This window comes from Sorex araneus, chromosome 2 (assembly GCF_027595985.1).
Source record: "Sorex araneus isolate mSorAra2 chromosome 2, mSorAra2.pri, whole genome shotgun sequence".
Classification (NCBI taxonomy): domain Eukaryota; kingdom Metazoa; phylum Chordata; class Mammalia; order Eulipotyphla; family Soricidae; genus Sorex; species Sorex araneus.
In genome coordinates, this window is record NC_073303.1 from 335,140,798 (window position 1) to 335,158,513 (window position 17,716).

General features: G+C 48.2%; 1 protein-coding gene across 1 annotated transcript in view; it reads left to right on the top strand.

The window, feature by feature from the left end:
• Positions 1-464: 464 nt before the first annotated feature.
• The window catches only part of TTC39C (tetratricopeptide repeat domain 39C), a 106,754-nt gene continuing 89,502 nt past the window's right edge, over positions 465-17,716 (top strand). Inside the window, exon 1 of the mRNA XM_055129620.1 lies at positions 465-862. Within this exon, the coding sequence (XP_054985595.1) occupies positions 705-862 (158 nt within the window). The 5' untranslated portion in view covers positions 465-704. The remainder of the gene's footprint in view (positions 863-17,716) is intronic.

Here is a 17,716-nt window from a genome sequence, read left to right on the forward strand (position 1 = left end):
TGGAGGGCTCAGTTCAGAACTTTTGGACATTTAGGTACCGGGGATAGAAGCCTCCCTCCGTGCCCTCGCCACACCGGGCTAGTGCAGGTGGCGGGGGCGGAAGGCGGGTCTAGGAATCCGCGCGCCCCCTCCCGCCTCCGGGGTCCTCGGCGTGGGCCTCGCGGCCGCGTCCAGCAGGTGCACGGAGGCCCCGCCCCCGCCACGCTCGCCCTCGGGGATTGGCTGCCTGGGCCAGGGGGCGGCCCCGCGGGAATGAAGTTGGGGGGTCGCGGGCACCCGGCGTGCTCTCGCCACGGCCTCGTTCCTGCCTGCGCCCCGCGGCGCCCCCTGCACCCGGCGGCGGGCGCGCGGCTGGCCGGGCCCGGAGGGTCCGGGGGCGGCTGGAGGGCGCGGCGGGCGCTGCCCGGAGGGTCCGGAGGAGGCGGGAGGCGGGAGGGCGCGGCGGGCGCGGCCCGGAGGGTCGGGGGGGCGGTGGGAGGCGGGGCGGCGCGGGCTGTGCGCGCCGAGGGACCCCCCGGAGCGGACAGGGCCTGGGAGCGGCGCGGGCGGGCGGGCGGCTGCTGAGTAATCCCCGCGCCGCAGCCGGCCGGGCTCCTCCTCCCGGCCCGCCCCGGCCCGCCCGCCGCCGCCGCCGCGCTCGGGCAGGTAGCGCCGGGCCCCGCAGCCGCGTCCCCGCCCGGCCCCGCGCACAGCTCGGCGCGCCCATGGCCGGCTCGGAGCAGCAGCGGCCGCGGCGGCGGGACGACGGAGACTCGGCCGCGGCCGCGGCGCCGCTGCAGGACGCCGAGCTGGCCCTGGCCGGCATCAACATGCTGCTCAACAACGGCTTCAGGGAGTCGGACCAGCTTTTCAAACAATACAGGTGACGGAGGCGCCCTGCGCCCGGGCCGCGCGCTCCCCGGGGCTGCTGAGCCCACCCCTGCACCCGCGCCCCTCGGCAGCAGCCCCCCCCCCCCTTCCCGGCTTCCCACCCGCGTCGGCCCTCGCCGCCGAGCTGCAGCCAGCCTCCTGCACCTTGCCCCCGGTCACCCCCAGCCGGCCCCTCGCAGTCCTGCGCGTTCCCCGGAACGCGCCGCGTTCGGTCTTTGCTCCTGCTGCCTCGCCCTCCTGGAGAGGGACCCCGGGTCCGTCTGCTGCCCTCCTGGGGGTCGCCTTCCCGGGTCACGCCGGGCGCCCAGACCGTTGGCGCCGGGACGGGGCATCGGGAGGCGATTTGACGCTCGCAGAGAGCCCGGGACTTGGCAAGGCTGTGACACGGACTCGCGTGCTTACCCGCCCGAGCAGCCTTTGTGACCCGGAGCTCACGGCTGCATCGTGCCCCGTCCTGCTGCCTCGCATTACTTTGCATCACCGTGCATTCCAAACGCTCACGTTGTTACTTTGCAACGTCGTGCGTTCCCGATGCTCTTATTGTTTGAAAACTGATATGGACGATTGCTTTGCCGGAATTAATAACGCCCGCCCCCCCTCCCCCCCAAATCAGCCTAACTCTGCAGGTTTATCTCTGCCTGTCTCGCAAAACTCAGCCCTCCAAAGGAGAACGCTTCAGTATTAGTAATGTCTTTTTTTTTTAACTTGCAAAAGAAGAAAATGGAGGGATTTGAAATATGTAAGCGTGAAAGGACAAACAAGCATGTTCAATTAATATTTTTTATTGGTCTTTTAAAAATATGAAAACAAATACCCAGGAACCTGGTAGCTGTTTTGTGGGTGTGTGGGAGGAGCCTTCAGTTTCGTTGGGGACTAGCAACCTCTGCTTTCTGGTTTCAAAGCAAGTTTGGGATTTGCCCACTGAGTGTTGCCAAGGCTCAGGGGTGCTGAGGAGCGGCCTGGCTGGAGGGTGTGAGGCCCTGAGCTGCAGCTTGTTAGACGCGGTGGTTTGGGAAGTAATTGAGGGTTGCTGCCTGTTAGAAAATGAGATGGCTCGAAGCTCTCACATTTTTAATGGCAAAGCAAATATCTCTCTCCACAGCAAACTTTTCACTAAAGATATTTTGAAACTCGTGTTCCAGATCTGAAAAGGAAACCGCTTTACTTTGAACATTTTACTTATAAAAGCATCTACCTCTGACTGCAAGACAGATCTTGAACACAGAGCTGTTGACTGGGAAGAAGGGGATTTATGGTTCCCTCCTCCCTTAAGTGGCAGTTTAGCCTTTTACCAATGCACTTTGTGAAGAAGATAAAAATGTTTTATTTAGGACACTACATACAAGCTTTTTCAAACCGCCAGTTTGTGTTGGAGAGAGGGATGCAGATAAAAGGCTTCTGTCAGGTTTTGCCACTTTAGGTACTCAGGGAGGTGTGATGTGAGCATGTTTGGGGGCTCTTGGGGGGAACTAGCCTGTGTCACTTATTATTATTATTGTTATTTTTTTTTTGCTTTTTGGGTCACACCTGGCTCTGCACTCAGGAATTACCCCTGGTGGTGCTCAGGGGACCATATGGGATCCTGGGAATCGAACCCAGCAAGGCAGACGCCCTACCCGCTGTGCTATTGCTCCAGCCCCATGTGTCACTTATTTTTAATCTTTTCGCCTTCTTAGCTGCTTAGTGTACTGAAATACTACCTCACGCTTCCTAGATATAGAACACATGAAATAACAGTATTTTTGCTGATCCAGAAAGTTATGCGCTGTTACCAGAGGGTAGCTTATCAGTAATTGTGAAACTTGTTTTCTTGTCTGCAGTAGCGACCAAGAGAGATGTGCCTTGAAATGAGTTTCTCAGTAATTGAGTGTATTGAGAGGGAAGGAGGGGGAAGATGTCTGGGGAGGGTCAGTATTGTCTAGATAAGGAGCTCTTTTATTGTCTTGTATTTTGAAATGTGAACTGAATATAAAGAAAAACAGTAAATTATTTTTCCTAAGCACATTGCCAGGCATATTCCTGATAGTCTCATTATTCTGGTGGTAATAAAAGAGGAGTTGGATTTTATAGTGACAGTTTTATGAGATTAATTTGTACAGAGCTTCCGTACTTAATGTGGATCAGGGTACAGAACACCTTTTTATGATATTATGCCTAATGAGTGATAGCACAGCGGGTAGGGTGTTTGCCTTGCACGTGGCCGACCCGGGTTCGATTCCTCCGTCCCTCTCGGAGAGCCCGGCAAGCTACTGAGAGATTCCTGCCCGTATGGCAGAGCCTGGCAAGCTCCCCATGGCGTATTCAATATGCCAAAAAACAGTAACAAGTCTCACAATAGAGACATTACTGGTGCCCACTTGAGTGAAATGATGAACAACGGGATGACAGTGCTACAGTGCCATATTTAAAAATTTGCTCTTTTGACCTTGTTTTCTAGTGAAATTTCAAATCTTTATGAGGTTGAATGGCAGTAGCATTATCAGACCTGCTTCCACTTGCCCCATCTGATTTATTTGTAGTCCAGGCAGGCATTGCATTCTTTCTGCCTTCCAAACTGTGCCTCTGATTCACGTATTTTTGGAGAGCACAATTGCTTAGTGTGTGGGCCTGGACGAGAATCCTCAGTCTTCCCTTTGCTACTTTTATAACTGATTTAGGGAGTAGCACCCATCAGCGGATGATAATTAGAATGAAAAGAAATAATTCATGAAAGGTAGCACAATGTAAGCATTCATGAGGACTAGCTAGATTTTATATTTGATGCCTTGCCCTTATATTGTGCCTCTTTTTTGATATATATAACTGGGGTGGGGGTGGAAATCCAGCATGTGTGAGTAGCTTTTATATTTAAGGCTATTCACACATATACCGCAAAAGATGCACAGGGAAACATCTTTTTCTGTTTCAAGGTGTAGTGACTTACCAGAAAACTTAGTAGGATTTGAGGCCCGCCTCTACCTCAACGAAACTACTGAGAAAAATGCCAGAGGAGCTCTGGTGCTTTGCATATCGTTATTGGGATAGTCCCCTATTAATGAGCCTTTTAGAATCTTTAATACAGTGTAACAGTAGAAACATTTTATATTGTAATAGTGACATTTGGTAGCTAGGTTTCTACTTTCAGAACGCTTCCTAACAAAAGATGCTTGCTTCCTACAAACAGATGATGATCATGAAGGTGATTCCGGATTGGTGGGAAGTCTGGGCCTTATAATTCAGAGATCATGCCTTTGCGAGTGATCAACATATATGGCTGTACACACTTCCTAGAGATAAAAGATTTCTACTTCAAAATGTACTTAGCTTACTATTGCAACTATTGTAACTATACTATTCTACAAGACAACTAAGGTGAACTTGTAGTGGCTGTATAATTACTTGTGTTGTGGAAATGAGTGCCTAGCATTCAGGTTAGTACTGCTTGGTACTGCAAAGCAACTGGTCAGTACTGCTTTGGGACCTTTCTATCATGAGCCCATGGTTAAAGGCATAATTTCATAATATTGACCAAAGGAAAGAAGATTCTTCTCTTGGCTCCGGGCCTCAGTCCTCCCTACTCTCACTACTTTCTTAGCTGACTGGCCAGTGCGACACATGCTCAGACCTTTGGGTCTTTGAGTATTGGGGCATGTGCACAGGACAGGCACTATATTGGGGAACAGGGGGTGGAGACTGGGAGACTTGTGAGTGGAGAGGCTTCTTGTCCCACTGGTGGGTCGACTGTGGCGGGAATGACACGCCATCATTGTCAACGTGATGGACTTGGAGATCTTGCCTGGAGAAGGGGTTGGGAAGAGCAGAGATGGGGAGGCGGAGAAGGAAAATGTGAGAGCGGTGGAGTGGAACTGGAGACCTCGGCGGGGATGCCCGAGGAGAAAGTGCCATGAGTCACAGCTGCTCAGTATTACTAGGTCATCACCCTTCGGGACTCACTCTGCGCTGGTTATTTATTCCTTACAGATGTCCTGGCAGGTCTAGCTTCCTGTGAATCAATGCTGCTTTGCAGGGTCCCTTTGCTGCTAAATGTCTCTTTGCCTGTTTTTTTTGTTGTTGTTTACTAAGACAGCTCCTTTCTTTCCATCCATTTTCTTTTTTTTTTTCTTTTTCTTTTTTTGCTTTTTGGGTCACACCTGGTGATGCACAGGGGTTACTCCTAGCGGTGCTCAGGGGACCATATGGGATGCTGGGATTCGAACCCGGGTCGGCCGTGTACAAGGCAAATGCCCTACCCAATGTGCTATCACTCTAGCCCTCCATCCATTTTCTTAACTCTTGATGTGGGCTCAGCCTCCCCAGGTCACCATCTTTTTCATTGGCTTTGATGTGCCACTTTAGGTCCGGGGGCTAGCAGGAGAGGCAGTGACGGGAGATGCTCAGAGCTCCAGGCCTCCCAGAACTGAGCAGCTCTCGTTTCCACAGGCCTGCCATGGGTCCCCTCTTCGGCCTGTCCCATCTCCAGCCTTAGCTGCTGGCATTTTTTCTGACCTTCACTCAGCTCAGTCCTTGCCAGCACGATTAGGGATTTCTGGCTGTTGATGTTAGAAAGCTGTATTTAGTGCTGTAAGAAGCAGTGGTTATAAGGAATGTTCGTTGTTACAAAGCTGTAAGCAGAAACCAAGATTTGCTATGTAATTGCTAAGATGGCCAAAATGTATTAAAACCTCAAAGAAAGGAAAAGTCATGCTAAGGAAGGCATGTGTGTGGATGAGTAAAATGAACATGTGGAGCTGAAAGTCAGTTTATGGCACGTGGTACAGCTTGTGGTACAACTGGCCTGGTTGCGAGGCTATTGATAGGATATGGAGCCCCATTGCCATGGAGATGGCTCAGAATAGTTCAGGAGTTGTGGACAGTGGCCTGTCATGTGTTTTTGCAAATAAAGCTTTATTAGGACACAGCCACGCTAGTTTGATTATGTACTTTCTGTGGCTGCTTGTGGAGTGAAGGTGGAGAAAGAACAGCTGTGGCAGAGACCCAGTGGTCGGCAAAGCCTAAAATATTCTGGTCCCTTCACCAGAACTTTGTTGCCTCCTGCCACCAACCATGGTGCTCCCTGGAGAAACTCAGAAGACGGCATGTCTGAAACTTGGGCTGGAGGAGTTTGAGCCTCGGCCATGTCCCCAGACTCAGCATGTGCTCAGCATCTTGTCGGGCCATGCCAGCTGCCTCTGCTTGGTGTGATTTGGGGTTTCCCAGATAGTCCGAATCTGTGTCTTGCTGCCGGAGTGTGTGCAGGGGCCTGACTGCAGACAGACGGAGAGCAGAAATGGTAGAGGGGAACCATGAGGGAAGACAGGACACTCCTCCTTGGCTTTCTCCATCCCCTGTAACTTCAGGGTTTGTAAGGATCTCTTCAGAATTTCTAAAATTTATCTTTATGGTGCTTTAAGTAATGTTGGCTGCAAGAATACTAGTATTTGTGGCTTTGAAATGCAAAGTTCTGCACCTTTACCAACACCAAGGTAAGTGCTCATGATACCATTGTCTTTTTATTTTTTTTAAAAAAAGAAAAACTTGATTCCTAAGACACCATGCCCACCACCAGAGTTTATGACACCCATCCACACTGGCACCCTCAGGCCCCCGTTCTGTTGATTAGACCACAGTCTCCCCTCCCGAGGCACTTCCCGCAGCAGAGAGAGCAATGTACAGGAAGCCAGGACAAGGGAGAGTAGGAAGGAAGTGCAGGCAGCTGGTGTCTGGAGCAAAGATGAATTTCTGTTATTTCAAAATCCTGCCTGGTGTCAGCTCTTGTCTGCAGCTGAGGTGTCCACGAGGTTGATTGGGAGAGAACTTACCGCTTTTGTGCCTTTTCTCTCACTTATTCTTTCCAATACACCACCTGGTATGCTGCTTGCTCTGTAGCAAGGGTTCAAATAGGGATGGAGTAGACTTTTGTGAGCTAACAGGGGTGGAGGGATGAGGTAGGAGCCAGTTTCCACTTAACACTTTTTAATTAGGGGGTCGAAATGCATTCTATGTTCTTAGGTGACTTTGCATATTTTTACATCAAAACATGTAAGAAGTCATAGTTTCCTGAAGCCTGACATAAAGGTAAGACCAGGGACTCTGCTTGTGTAACTGTCTGGGGTTTTGTGGGCTCTCTCCTGTTCTGCATATTAAGCGGCATTCTCCCCTTCTTGGGCAAGACTTTCTCTTCATTTTTTGGTGCCACACCTAGTGGTGTTCAGGGCCTATTCCTGACTCTGTGCTCCAGAATGACCACTGGATGAGCTTGGGAAGAGGGCGTCAGTCCCCCAATTCTTTGTATGCGCCTGACCTAGCTTCAATTCCCATAAGTCACTAATTATTTGCTAACGATCCACCTATTATTTACTAATAGGAAAGAGATAAATAGCGGATCTACTTGAGGGTCAGCCACATTCAAGGCAACTCCCTGTAGTTCTCTCCCTTAGCTCCAGAGAAGAATTTCCAAATACAAAAAGTATATGTATACACAAAGGAGAGAAGGAAATCTTCACCAGTATCCCTGACATCTACCTCACAGTGTTACTCGTATGTTTAGTCTTGTCCCCCCACAGCCATGATTGTTTTGGAGTTTTGGGGCCATACCGGGCAGTGCTCAGAGCTTACTCCTGGCTGTGCACTCACCGGGAAGCACTCAAGGAACCATTGGTGTTGCTGGAGATTGAACTCAGGTCACTGCATGTGAGTCAGGTGCAAGCGCCTTGCCCACTGTGCTCTCTCTCCAGCGCCCCAGGATATCTCTGAAATTGCTGGCTTGCGTGGTGCATTTTTCCTAATACACATCCTTATCAATGCTCTTTCTTCCAGGCCACATGCAGCCCCTTCTGTCAGCCCTCGCTTCGTCCCACCTCCTCTCTGCTCTGTGAGGGTGACACCTGCCGTGCCGGTCATGAGAACAGCAGTGGTGCCCAGTAGTGGTGTTCTGTGAGGTCTGAGGGGTCACGGTATCAGTGGGGACCATGTTGAACCCAAGTAATGGTCTCCAGCTCCTGTGTTTAACTCTGCTCCCTCCCTCTTGCCCCTTTGACAGTGTGACACTTCCTGTGTGCTGCGGCTGTCATTTGAGGACACCCAGGGAGAGGCCTGCCTCAGAGGATGGCCCTCACAGGAGCTCCCGGACCTGGTGTGGAGCCGCGCGCCCCCCACTAGGCCTGGCGGCCCCTTCTTCCTCCTGCCTCTCCCTCGGCCCTTCCCAACCCTGTGCTGTCACAGGGTCTCACTCGTTGCTACCTGTCACTGCTCAGGACTGTTTAACAGGGTGGTACCTTGCGCCCCCTGAACATCCCTCCAGGCCTCTGTGCAGCATTGGGGATGCTGGATGTTCACACATCTGTCTGCGAGGGCCCCTAGAAACAGGTGATAACTGCACTTCCTCTCCAGATGTGGGGTTTCAGAGGCTTTCCAGCGGTGGAGGAGGCTCCACCTGGGGCCCTTTGGATGTTTATAAAACCGTTTGTAGAATACAGGCTGACGCGCTGGGGCAGCCCGCGAGAGGCGGCCGTGTCCGTCCTGGCGTGGTCCAGGGCTGCACCATGAGATTTCTCGGGCCTTACGTGGACATTCCACATGTCTGATGTAACAGGCATGCCCCCTCCCCCTTGGCTGCCAGGCCACACGTGCAGCTCGGGTGCAGTGTGCTCCACAGACCTGGAGTCCTCCCTCGGCCCTTCCCTCGCCCCAGGTGGAGGTGCTCTGGAGAACCCGTAAATGGTTTCTTCTCATAAGCACCGACTGAACCCCTGACCGGCCTTCAGCTCTTTCCTCTCTGCGCACTGTGCTGCTCCATGCTTGCGGGGGCTGCAGGGGGCAGAGCTTGATGAGCAGCTCTGGTCTCAGGGTCCTCGGGAAGGCAGAGCTGTGTTGGCATGGGTGGGGGGGATGGCAGAGCTCTGCTCTGGGGCAGGGGGGATGGCAGAGCTGCGCTGGGCGGTGTGGGCGGCTAGAGCCGTGCTCAGGAGGGCTCCTGCTGGCCTGGCCTCGGCACCTGCAGTGCCAGGGCCTGGCCATTGGCACTGTGCCCAGTGTTCTGCCTGCCCAGACAGGCCTTGCTTCACGCACTCCTTTCACTTCTCAGCTACCTGAAGGGCTTGGGGCTGCCCCCAGTGGCGGCAGCAGGTCTTGCTAAGGGCGCATTGCCCCTCCGGCCTGAGAAATCCAGGTCTAGGTCCTCAGCCACAAGATTCTCATCCTCAGTTCCAGGACAAACTGGTGTCTGGAAGGACCTGCTAACTAATTGAAGGGCTTATTAAAAAAAAAGTCCAAAGAAATCACAGGTACACTAAACTACAGTTCCAACATGGAGACGCGTATCACACCTTCATTGGAAGAAAGATGAAGATGTTAGATACCTGCACCTGTGCTTAATGCTTAAATTGAAGTTAAGTGCAGATCATTTAATAGAATTAGAGAATCAAAGCACTTTTCCTGAAAGACATAGATCACTCCGTGTGTGTGTGTGTGCGCGCGCGCGCACGCACGTGTGTAAGAGAATGCAGAAATCACCTCCACTGAATTGGGTCAGGTGTCAAGGCAAAAGACTGCCTGCTGAAGTGGAGGGAATGAGGAACCTGCAGTGGGCAAGGATGGCTGTATCAGAGCGATGTCAGGAAGTGGATTCCCTGGTTAGGATGAGGGCGTGAACTTACACTGTCGTAGGAAACAGACCCCTCATCTTTAAGTTCCTTCATGCACCAAGTGTTTGAGACTAAATCCTTTAGTAGTGTCAGGATTAGCAGACTAGTCGAGAAAGCGATGTTTGTAAGGGTCGGCTTGGGAAGGTGCAGGCAGACAACCCTCGAGGGCAGTGGCAGAGAAAGGGAGAACGTAGGAATTCATGCTCACATTTGTGTGTAGGGGGGAGGGGTGTGGTGGAACCTGGCACTGCCAGGTGGAAGGGGTGATAGTGCAGTACTGGGGGTTGGGCCTATGGTTCCAGTCCATTGATCCAAGACTCCATCCCCAAATTTCTATGTGCAGTATTTGTGACAGATTACATTTTGCTACTAATTCTCTCCTCTCTCCTCCTCTGTCCTCTCTCCTCTCTCTATCCTCTCTCTATCCTCTCTCTCTCCTCTCTCTCTCCTCTCTCTCTCTCCTCTCTCTCTCCTTTCTCTCTCTCCTCTCTCTCTCCTCTCTCCTCTCTCTCTCCTCTCTCTCTCCTCTCTCTCCTCTCTCCTCTTTTCCCCCTCTCTCTCTCTTCCCTTATGCAAGGCAAGTGCCCCACCCACTGTACTATCACTCTTGCCCCATGCTACAAATTCTACAGAATTTTGGATAGCAAACAGGAGACAAATGTGTTAATGGAGACTTCTGACAATCAGTGTTTTATGGACCTTTAATCACTTAATTGGCTTTTAAGTACATGAAATATTTAAAAATTTTTCTTAAATATTTTTAAATATTTAAAAATTTTTAAGTTTCCAGCCTCACTGACAAATGCTGGCCCGTGAGTGCTCCGAACACAGGCTAGTGGCAGCTCCCAGGCCGTAGCACCACGGTTGCTGATGGCACTTTCTGAATCTGTGATTCTCTCTGGGCAGACGGTCTGAACAGTGCAGGATGGTCCGGAGCGTCTCTCTATTGAGGGCGACACGTTTTGGAATGAAGTCTCTGTAAACGGGTTTCAGCCGGTGTCCTGCAGGGCTTTCCCATCTCACCAGCGGTCTTGTGGCCCCCCAGCCCCACCTTCTCCAGAGCACGTCCTTGGAGAGTTGCTAGACTGGGGCCATGACATGAAGCTGTGGATAAAATTGACCCTTTCACCTGAAATCCCGGGGCCTGGGGAACAGCCCAGGGGGCTCCTGTGGCTCGGCTTCGGCCCAGGCTTGGGGGAGCATGAAGTGAAGGCACCTCCATGGCCCCTGTGCCCCGTGTTAAGCTGGAGACTCGAGTCCTTCAGTGGAGGCTCCAGACACCAGCCTTCTCTGCTGCTGCCATCCTTCTCCCGCTCCTTGCACAGATACCTGTAGGATCGCTCTCCACTCCTGCCCCCATATTTTCTCTTTATCCCCCTTCCTTCTCCTCTTGGCTCTGCCATGCAAGACTGTTTCTCTCTAGCTTCACGGGTAATCTGTTTCGCATGGTGGTTCCCCTGCTCTGTGTCTTCACCTAGGTCTTCCTAAGTTGGTATCTTAGACTGCAGACTGATCCCCAAGAAGGGAGCAGACTCTTCGCTAAGTGGCGGGGAGGGGGAGAAGAGGGAGGGGGGAAGGGAGAGGGGGAGAGAGGGAGATTGGAAGATTGGAATTGGTCTGGCAGTACCACAGCCAAGTAGACCACAGGCAGCAGAGTGTGTCAGCATTCTCTTCTGTTCTGTTGCACTGAGATCTGTCTCTAACCGCACATACAAGCGCATATCTGTAGGTGCCTCAGATACACAGATACGTGAAGGAGCCGCTGCTGCCTCACCCTCTGTGCTAGCAGCTGCATCATCTTGAGCCCACCTGTCCCTGCCCGTGGGTCACTGCCCCTTATTCCCTTTCTGGACAGGGCCTTGCTGGGGAAGTGAGTCTCTCTCTGAGGCCCTGAGTTAAGGAGATTGGCTTCTGCTCTTCCCCGTTTGGCATTATTTCGGTAAATGCCCTTTGTGCTGGATTGCATGAATTACCCTTTCTTGCCTCATCTCCGCTGTCGTCCACCAGCTTTTATTCAGGTAAATCATTCATCCTTAACATAACCGACACCGGATACAGAGATTTTTTTTTTTAATGTTTCTGGAATTTTCTCTCACCAGTAAAATGTTGGGTACTGTTGTAACGGGATGAAAAATGACTGAGTTGAATTTCCTAAATGACAGATTCAGGTTTTGAGAAGCAATTGCATGAAACTGAAGTGCATGTTGCCTGGCAGCTTTTGATTGCTCCCGGCTTAATGAGTCACTGTCACGGCTTTCAGACTCCTCATTTTGGACAGTGAGTTACAAAACCTGCAGCTACATATTGTTAGCTAATCTTTGGAATGCGAAGAAGAATTTGATAGCTCTGTGTCTCGTAAATCATTCTCACATTTCTTTAGGTCTAAAATAATGCTGAATTCATCAGCTGCATACTTGTCTGGTGGTGTCACTTTTGAGATCTCTAAGGTAAATAATGGGCTGCTCTTCTAGCCTGCTGGAGTAATTGATTGGCCTTGCACATTATTGCCATGTTTGCATCAATTTAGTTGCTTAGGCAAGAATTTTGTTTGTATGTTTCAGCTAACAACCATGTGGACAATTTTTTAAAATTTCTGTAGTAATTGCTGACACATTCATTACTTTGAATTACCCAAATTACAGAGTGAGTTGAAAATTATTCCAGTTGAAGCAGGGCAGATTAAAAACAAAAGCGGGGGTGGGGGGGGCTGTGTGGGTAGCCAGGAGTGCAGCATTTTAGCTAAAAGTTGAGAACCACAATAGGATTCTTAGAGATTCTTGTTTGGAGAAATTGCCAAATTTCTTTATTAATGATGAAGTAAAGAAGAATAATTTTTTTTTTCACCTGTCCTTCACTAAAAGCAAAAGGAACATGCAGCATCCTTGGTGAGAGACACATTTCCCTGAATGAAGTTCAGTGTTATTTACCAAGAACTAGGTTACTAAGATTTATGAGGACTATGTCAGTAATTTGAAATCTCTTAACTGAATAATGAGAAAAACCTAAAAATTCTGAATGGTTATACATATATCTTTTCAAATGATAATTTTTTTTAAACATGTTTATCCTTTATTTGCCTCCCATCTTCTCACTCCTTTTTTTTTTTTCTTTTTAACACCTGGCAATGCACAGGGGTTACTCCTGCTCTGCACTCAGGAATTATCCCTGGCAATGCTCAGGGGACCATATGGGATGCTGGGAATCGAACCTGGGTTGGCCGCATGCAAGGCAAATACCCTACCCGCTGTGCTATTGCTCCAGACACTCAAATGATAATTTAAAAAATTGTTTATTTTTATAAGGTCTTAAAATTTTTTGTTGTTGTTAATTGGACTGGAGCCCGGCAAACTACCGAGATATTCCGCCCGCATGGCAGATCCTGGCAAGCTACCGGTGGTGTATTTGACATGCCGAAAACAGTAACAAGTCTCACAATGGAGACATTACTGGTGCCCGCTCGAGCAAATTGCTGAACAATGGGACAACAGTGCTACAGTGCTATCTAAAATAGTCTAACCTGCTGCACGTATTTAATCCTTAGGAATTCTGAGGTTGGTGCATTATCCGCACACACAATAAGGGGAGGTAAATATAACATAAAGGTGAGGAAATAATGGAAACCTGTTGATCCATTTTGGTACATAAGAAGAACCCTTGTGGTAGGATTGGGTAGACAGGCTCTCCCGCGAGTTGGTCAAGTGGGGGTTTGCACAATCTCTTTGTAGGCTGTTCATTAGTGCTGTCTCCACCTGCTCTCTGCACGAGGTGGAGATTCTGGAATTGCTTTCTCTTTGTTTGACTTTATACAGAGAAGGAACAAATACTGACTCAGGAAGAAATGTAATGTTCTTGACACTTGATCCAGTCACGAAAATTGTAAAATATAGTTACTTTGAGAATATGTCTGTATCTAAGAGAGCATCAGGCCTCAGCAATAAGTGAATGTAAGTTAGCAGAGCTAGAGAGGAATCAGCCAACTAGACATCTTCCAGTCTGGTAATCATGCAACAGTCTTTTGGTCTTTGCTTTCCGTCACAGAGAGTGGCAGTGAGCAGCGGTACTTCTGACTGTAACAAGCGGCAGCTCCTGTATCTCTCAGCCTCAGTCCAATTTCTCAACTGCCTTGAGGCTAAGTATTGTTTGACTCAGGTTGCATGTGACAAAGGGCTTAGTGAGCCCAAGTTCTACAGTTTGTGAGTGGTAGCTCTGACCCTCCCCCTAGAGGAGTGTAAGCCCTTGCCCCGCGTCCTCAGAAAGCATCCTGTTAGAGCACTATGTTGCCCGCCAGCAGTATTGCAGGACAGATATTTAGCTGTCTTCTGAACATCTGGTCTCCCAACGTTCCTACAGTGACTAGATCGCCACCTTGAAATGAGGTTATGTGAAAAGGAAGTCCAGAAGCTCCCTCTCACTCTCTGTATCTGTCAGTTTGCTCTCGTGAACAGATCTGGATTTAGCTCTGTTTACTTCTCTTCACCATCACCGTAGTCTGAGCAACCTCTTACTTGGAAGGTGCAGAAACCCAGCTGACTTCCTCACATCCTCTCTGCCCCTCCTCCACCGCAGGTGACTAGAATTTTACTGCTTCTCTGCTATAAAGTATCTCATGACCTCTGTGGTTGGCTGCAAAATGGTACTTCAAAACATACCCATTTCTCATTTACTTTAACCTCTGAGCTTTGAAGATGTGATCAAGTTAAAGATTTGAAATGCAAAGATTGTCATGGACGATTTGGATGGATAGCCAATCCACATGGCTCGAGTAAATGCAGTCACATATACCGTCTAGGAAAGAAGCAGAGGGAGATTTTTATGTGCAGGAGAAGAGTGCATAAAAGTGGAAATGAGAGGGGTTTGTGGGTGTTGGCCGTGAGAACTGGAGCAGTGGTGAGTGCAGGTTCTGGAACCAGGCAGCCACTGGAAGCTGGACTGATCCAGGATGCCATTTCCCCCCAAAACCCCAGAGATTGTGGCGTTACCAGTTCCTTGATTTCAGCTCAGCAAAATCGACTGCAAACTTCTGGCCTCTGGTATAGAATAAAAAAATGTTAAACTACCATCTTTGGTGGAAATTCATCGCAGCAGCCACAGGAAACTCTGCAGGTTCTTTCTGATCTCAGAATTGAGGCCAGAGCTTTTGATAGGGTTGCTGTGATGTGACGTGGCCTTGCATGGTTTGCCCTTGACCCTCTATTTGTTATCTTTTTCCTTTGTATTTTAAAATCCTACTGCTCCTTCTGGGCAGTAGCTTTAAAGAGCTACTGTTTTAAAATCATGTTTTAAAATATGCTTATCAGTCTTCTTTTCATATGGTGGCCCGCATAAAAATAGAAAAGTGAAATAGCTTTAAACACGCAGTGGTTTTGGTTTTAATGAACTTTAGAATGCTTGTTACCTGTCACTTCATCTGTCAGCACCTTGGCCTGTCCTGTTCCTTGGTAGCCTTGCACTGCTCGTTCTTCCCTGCCTCTCCGCCTCTAGCCTCCCGTGGGCTTGAAGATCCTTTAAGACCCACATTTTTTCCCCTCTGAATTTCTACTTGTTTGTAATTATACAGATTTCACGTGATTTGCTTGGCTTTAATACCACAGATTTCAGTGACCAGAGGTTAAATAACACCCTTCCTACTCCCACAAGCAGTTTGAGCTTCATTGATACATGTTTATGAATTGTAACTATACAAGCTAGAACTCAGTAGCCCACAAATCACAGGAGATGTAACAGGTGTATGCTATTCTCAGGGACCAATCACATCCCTTCTTTCTGAGTCTTTTTGTGATCCTCCTACACTGGTGGCTAAGTATTGCCTCCTTGTCTTCAGGTAGCTGATCCCCATGACGTGTGCTCTGTTTTAATTTGGTGCTGAATATTGAACCCAGGACCTCATGCATATGAATCCATATTCTTGGCAACCATGCAACATTTTACACAGTTTGATAATTGAAAGGGAGTTGGCCAACAAAGCTAAAAGTGCACAAAGGTGTTGGTGCTGGAAGTGAAATTTGAATATAGCATAGATGTAATTCTAGATGGAATTGTTGGCCTGGGAGCCAGGGCCCAGCCCCATCTGAGAGACTGCCGGTGCCAAAGCGTGCCTGGTGACTGGGAGCGCTACAGGAGCTGGTGAACAAGAGAGAGATGGGCTGAAACTGGCAGAATGGATGCTGTTAGAGAAACTCTGGGAGGCATTTCAGAGCCACGCAGCGCAAGACTGAAATATTGGAAGCTATTCTAAGCTTAGCAAAGAACAGAACAATTCACCAAGGAATAGAAAAAAAATCTTATGTTGCCTCATAAGTTAGGATAAGAAGAAAGCCAGCTTTACACAGCAGGTTTTTAACAGGCAAAGCATTTTGTTGTCTATGTGTCTTGAATTATAGCCTACTGAGTAATTTTTACTGCTTTTACTTACCTAAACATTTATAACTGACAACTTTTAATGTTTTTTATGTAGACAAAAGAAATTTATTCAAAGACATAGGAGCTCACAAAAATTTTTAAATGTTATTTTACCATTTTGTATTGAATCACAGTGAGATAGACCTTTGCAAAGCTATGCATGATCAGGTTTCAGGCATATATTGTTCCAGCTCCCTCTCCCAGTGCACATTTCCCAGCACCAGTGTCCCCAGGTTCCTTCCTACCTCCCCCCATGCCCCAACCTGCCTCTATGCCGGGCGCTTTTCTTTCTCCCTGTCTCTCTCTCTGTCCCGATCCTTCTTTCTCACACTCTCCTTTTGGGCATTGTGGTTTGCAGTATTGATACTAAAAGGTTATCAGGGATATCCCTTTAACTGCTTAATTTTAACTCTCAGTTCTTGTCCAGTGTGATCATTCCCAGCTATCATTGTCACACTGCTCTCTTCTCTAACTACTTTTTAATGGCTTAAAAAGTATGTTAGTCTTGCAAAATATACATAAGAAAATTTCATCATTTTAATTATTCAGTTCAGTGGTGTTACAGTTACGATTGTTTAATCACCACACCGTCCATTTTGCCAGTTCTTTTTCTTGTTGTTAACTGAAACTTGCACCCCTTATATACTTTTCATAGTTCACTCCCTTGGTAACCTCCATCCTGCTACCTTTCTCCCTAAATGGGGCTATTCTAGATACCTCGTTATAAGCATAGTCATACAGTATTTGTCCTTTGTGACTGACTAATTTCACATAGTATCATGTCTTGTTGTAGAATGGTTCATCCTTGTAGAATGTGCCAGAATTTACTTCCTTTGACTGTTAAATAATATTCTGTTAAATGTATATGTCATGTTATGTAGTCCATACATTGGCCAGTAGACACTGGGTTGGTTTCACCTGTGAGTAATGCTTCTAGAATACGGTGTTTACATAGCTCCTTTGAATTCATGATTCAGACTTCAGTGTATATGCCCAGAAGTGGAATTCTGAGTTGTGTGATCATTCTGAATCTAGTCATTTGTTTGAGGAACTGCCTTATGTTTCGTAGCTTTGGGATCGTTTATCATTCCCACTACCAAGCACACCAGCTCCATTTTCTCCACATTCTTGTGAGCTTATCTCCTCCTTCCTTTTTTTTTAATACTAAACTTCTTCATGGGACCAACCTGTTCTTTCATGATTTTGATTTGAATTTTTCTTTTTGATTAATACTGAACATCTTTTCATGGCCTTGTTTGCTGTTTAACTTTGGAGAAATATTTAATCCTTTATCCATTTTAAATCTGGTGGGCTTTGTTAAGTTGCTGGACCACTTTGAATAGTTTGGATATTATCAAATATTTTGACTTAATTTATTTTTGGGACTGGAACGATAGCACAGTGGGTAGGATGTTTTCCTTGCATGCGACCAACCCCGGTTTGATTCCTCTGCCCCTCTTGGAGAACCTGGCAAGCTACCAAGAGTATCCCGCCCACACTGCAGAGCCTGGCAAGCTACCCGTGGCGTATTGGATATGCTAAAAACAGTAACAAGTCTCACAATAGGGACGTTACTGGTGCCCACCTGCGCAAATAAATGAACAACTGGATGACTACTACAGTGACAGGGCGACAAATTATTTTCTCATTCCATTGGTTATCATTTCACTCTGCTGATTTTGTCCTTTGATGCAGTTTAAATTTTGTCAAAGCTTGATTCAACTGCTTTTGTTGTTTGTGCTTTTGGCATTCTAAGAAATCATCACCAAAGCTAGTGATTGCAAAGATTTTCCCTGATGTTTCTTTCTGTGAGTTTTATAGTTTTA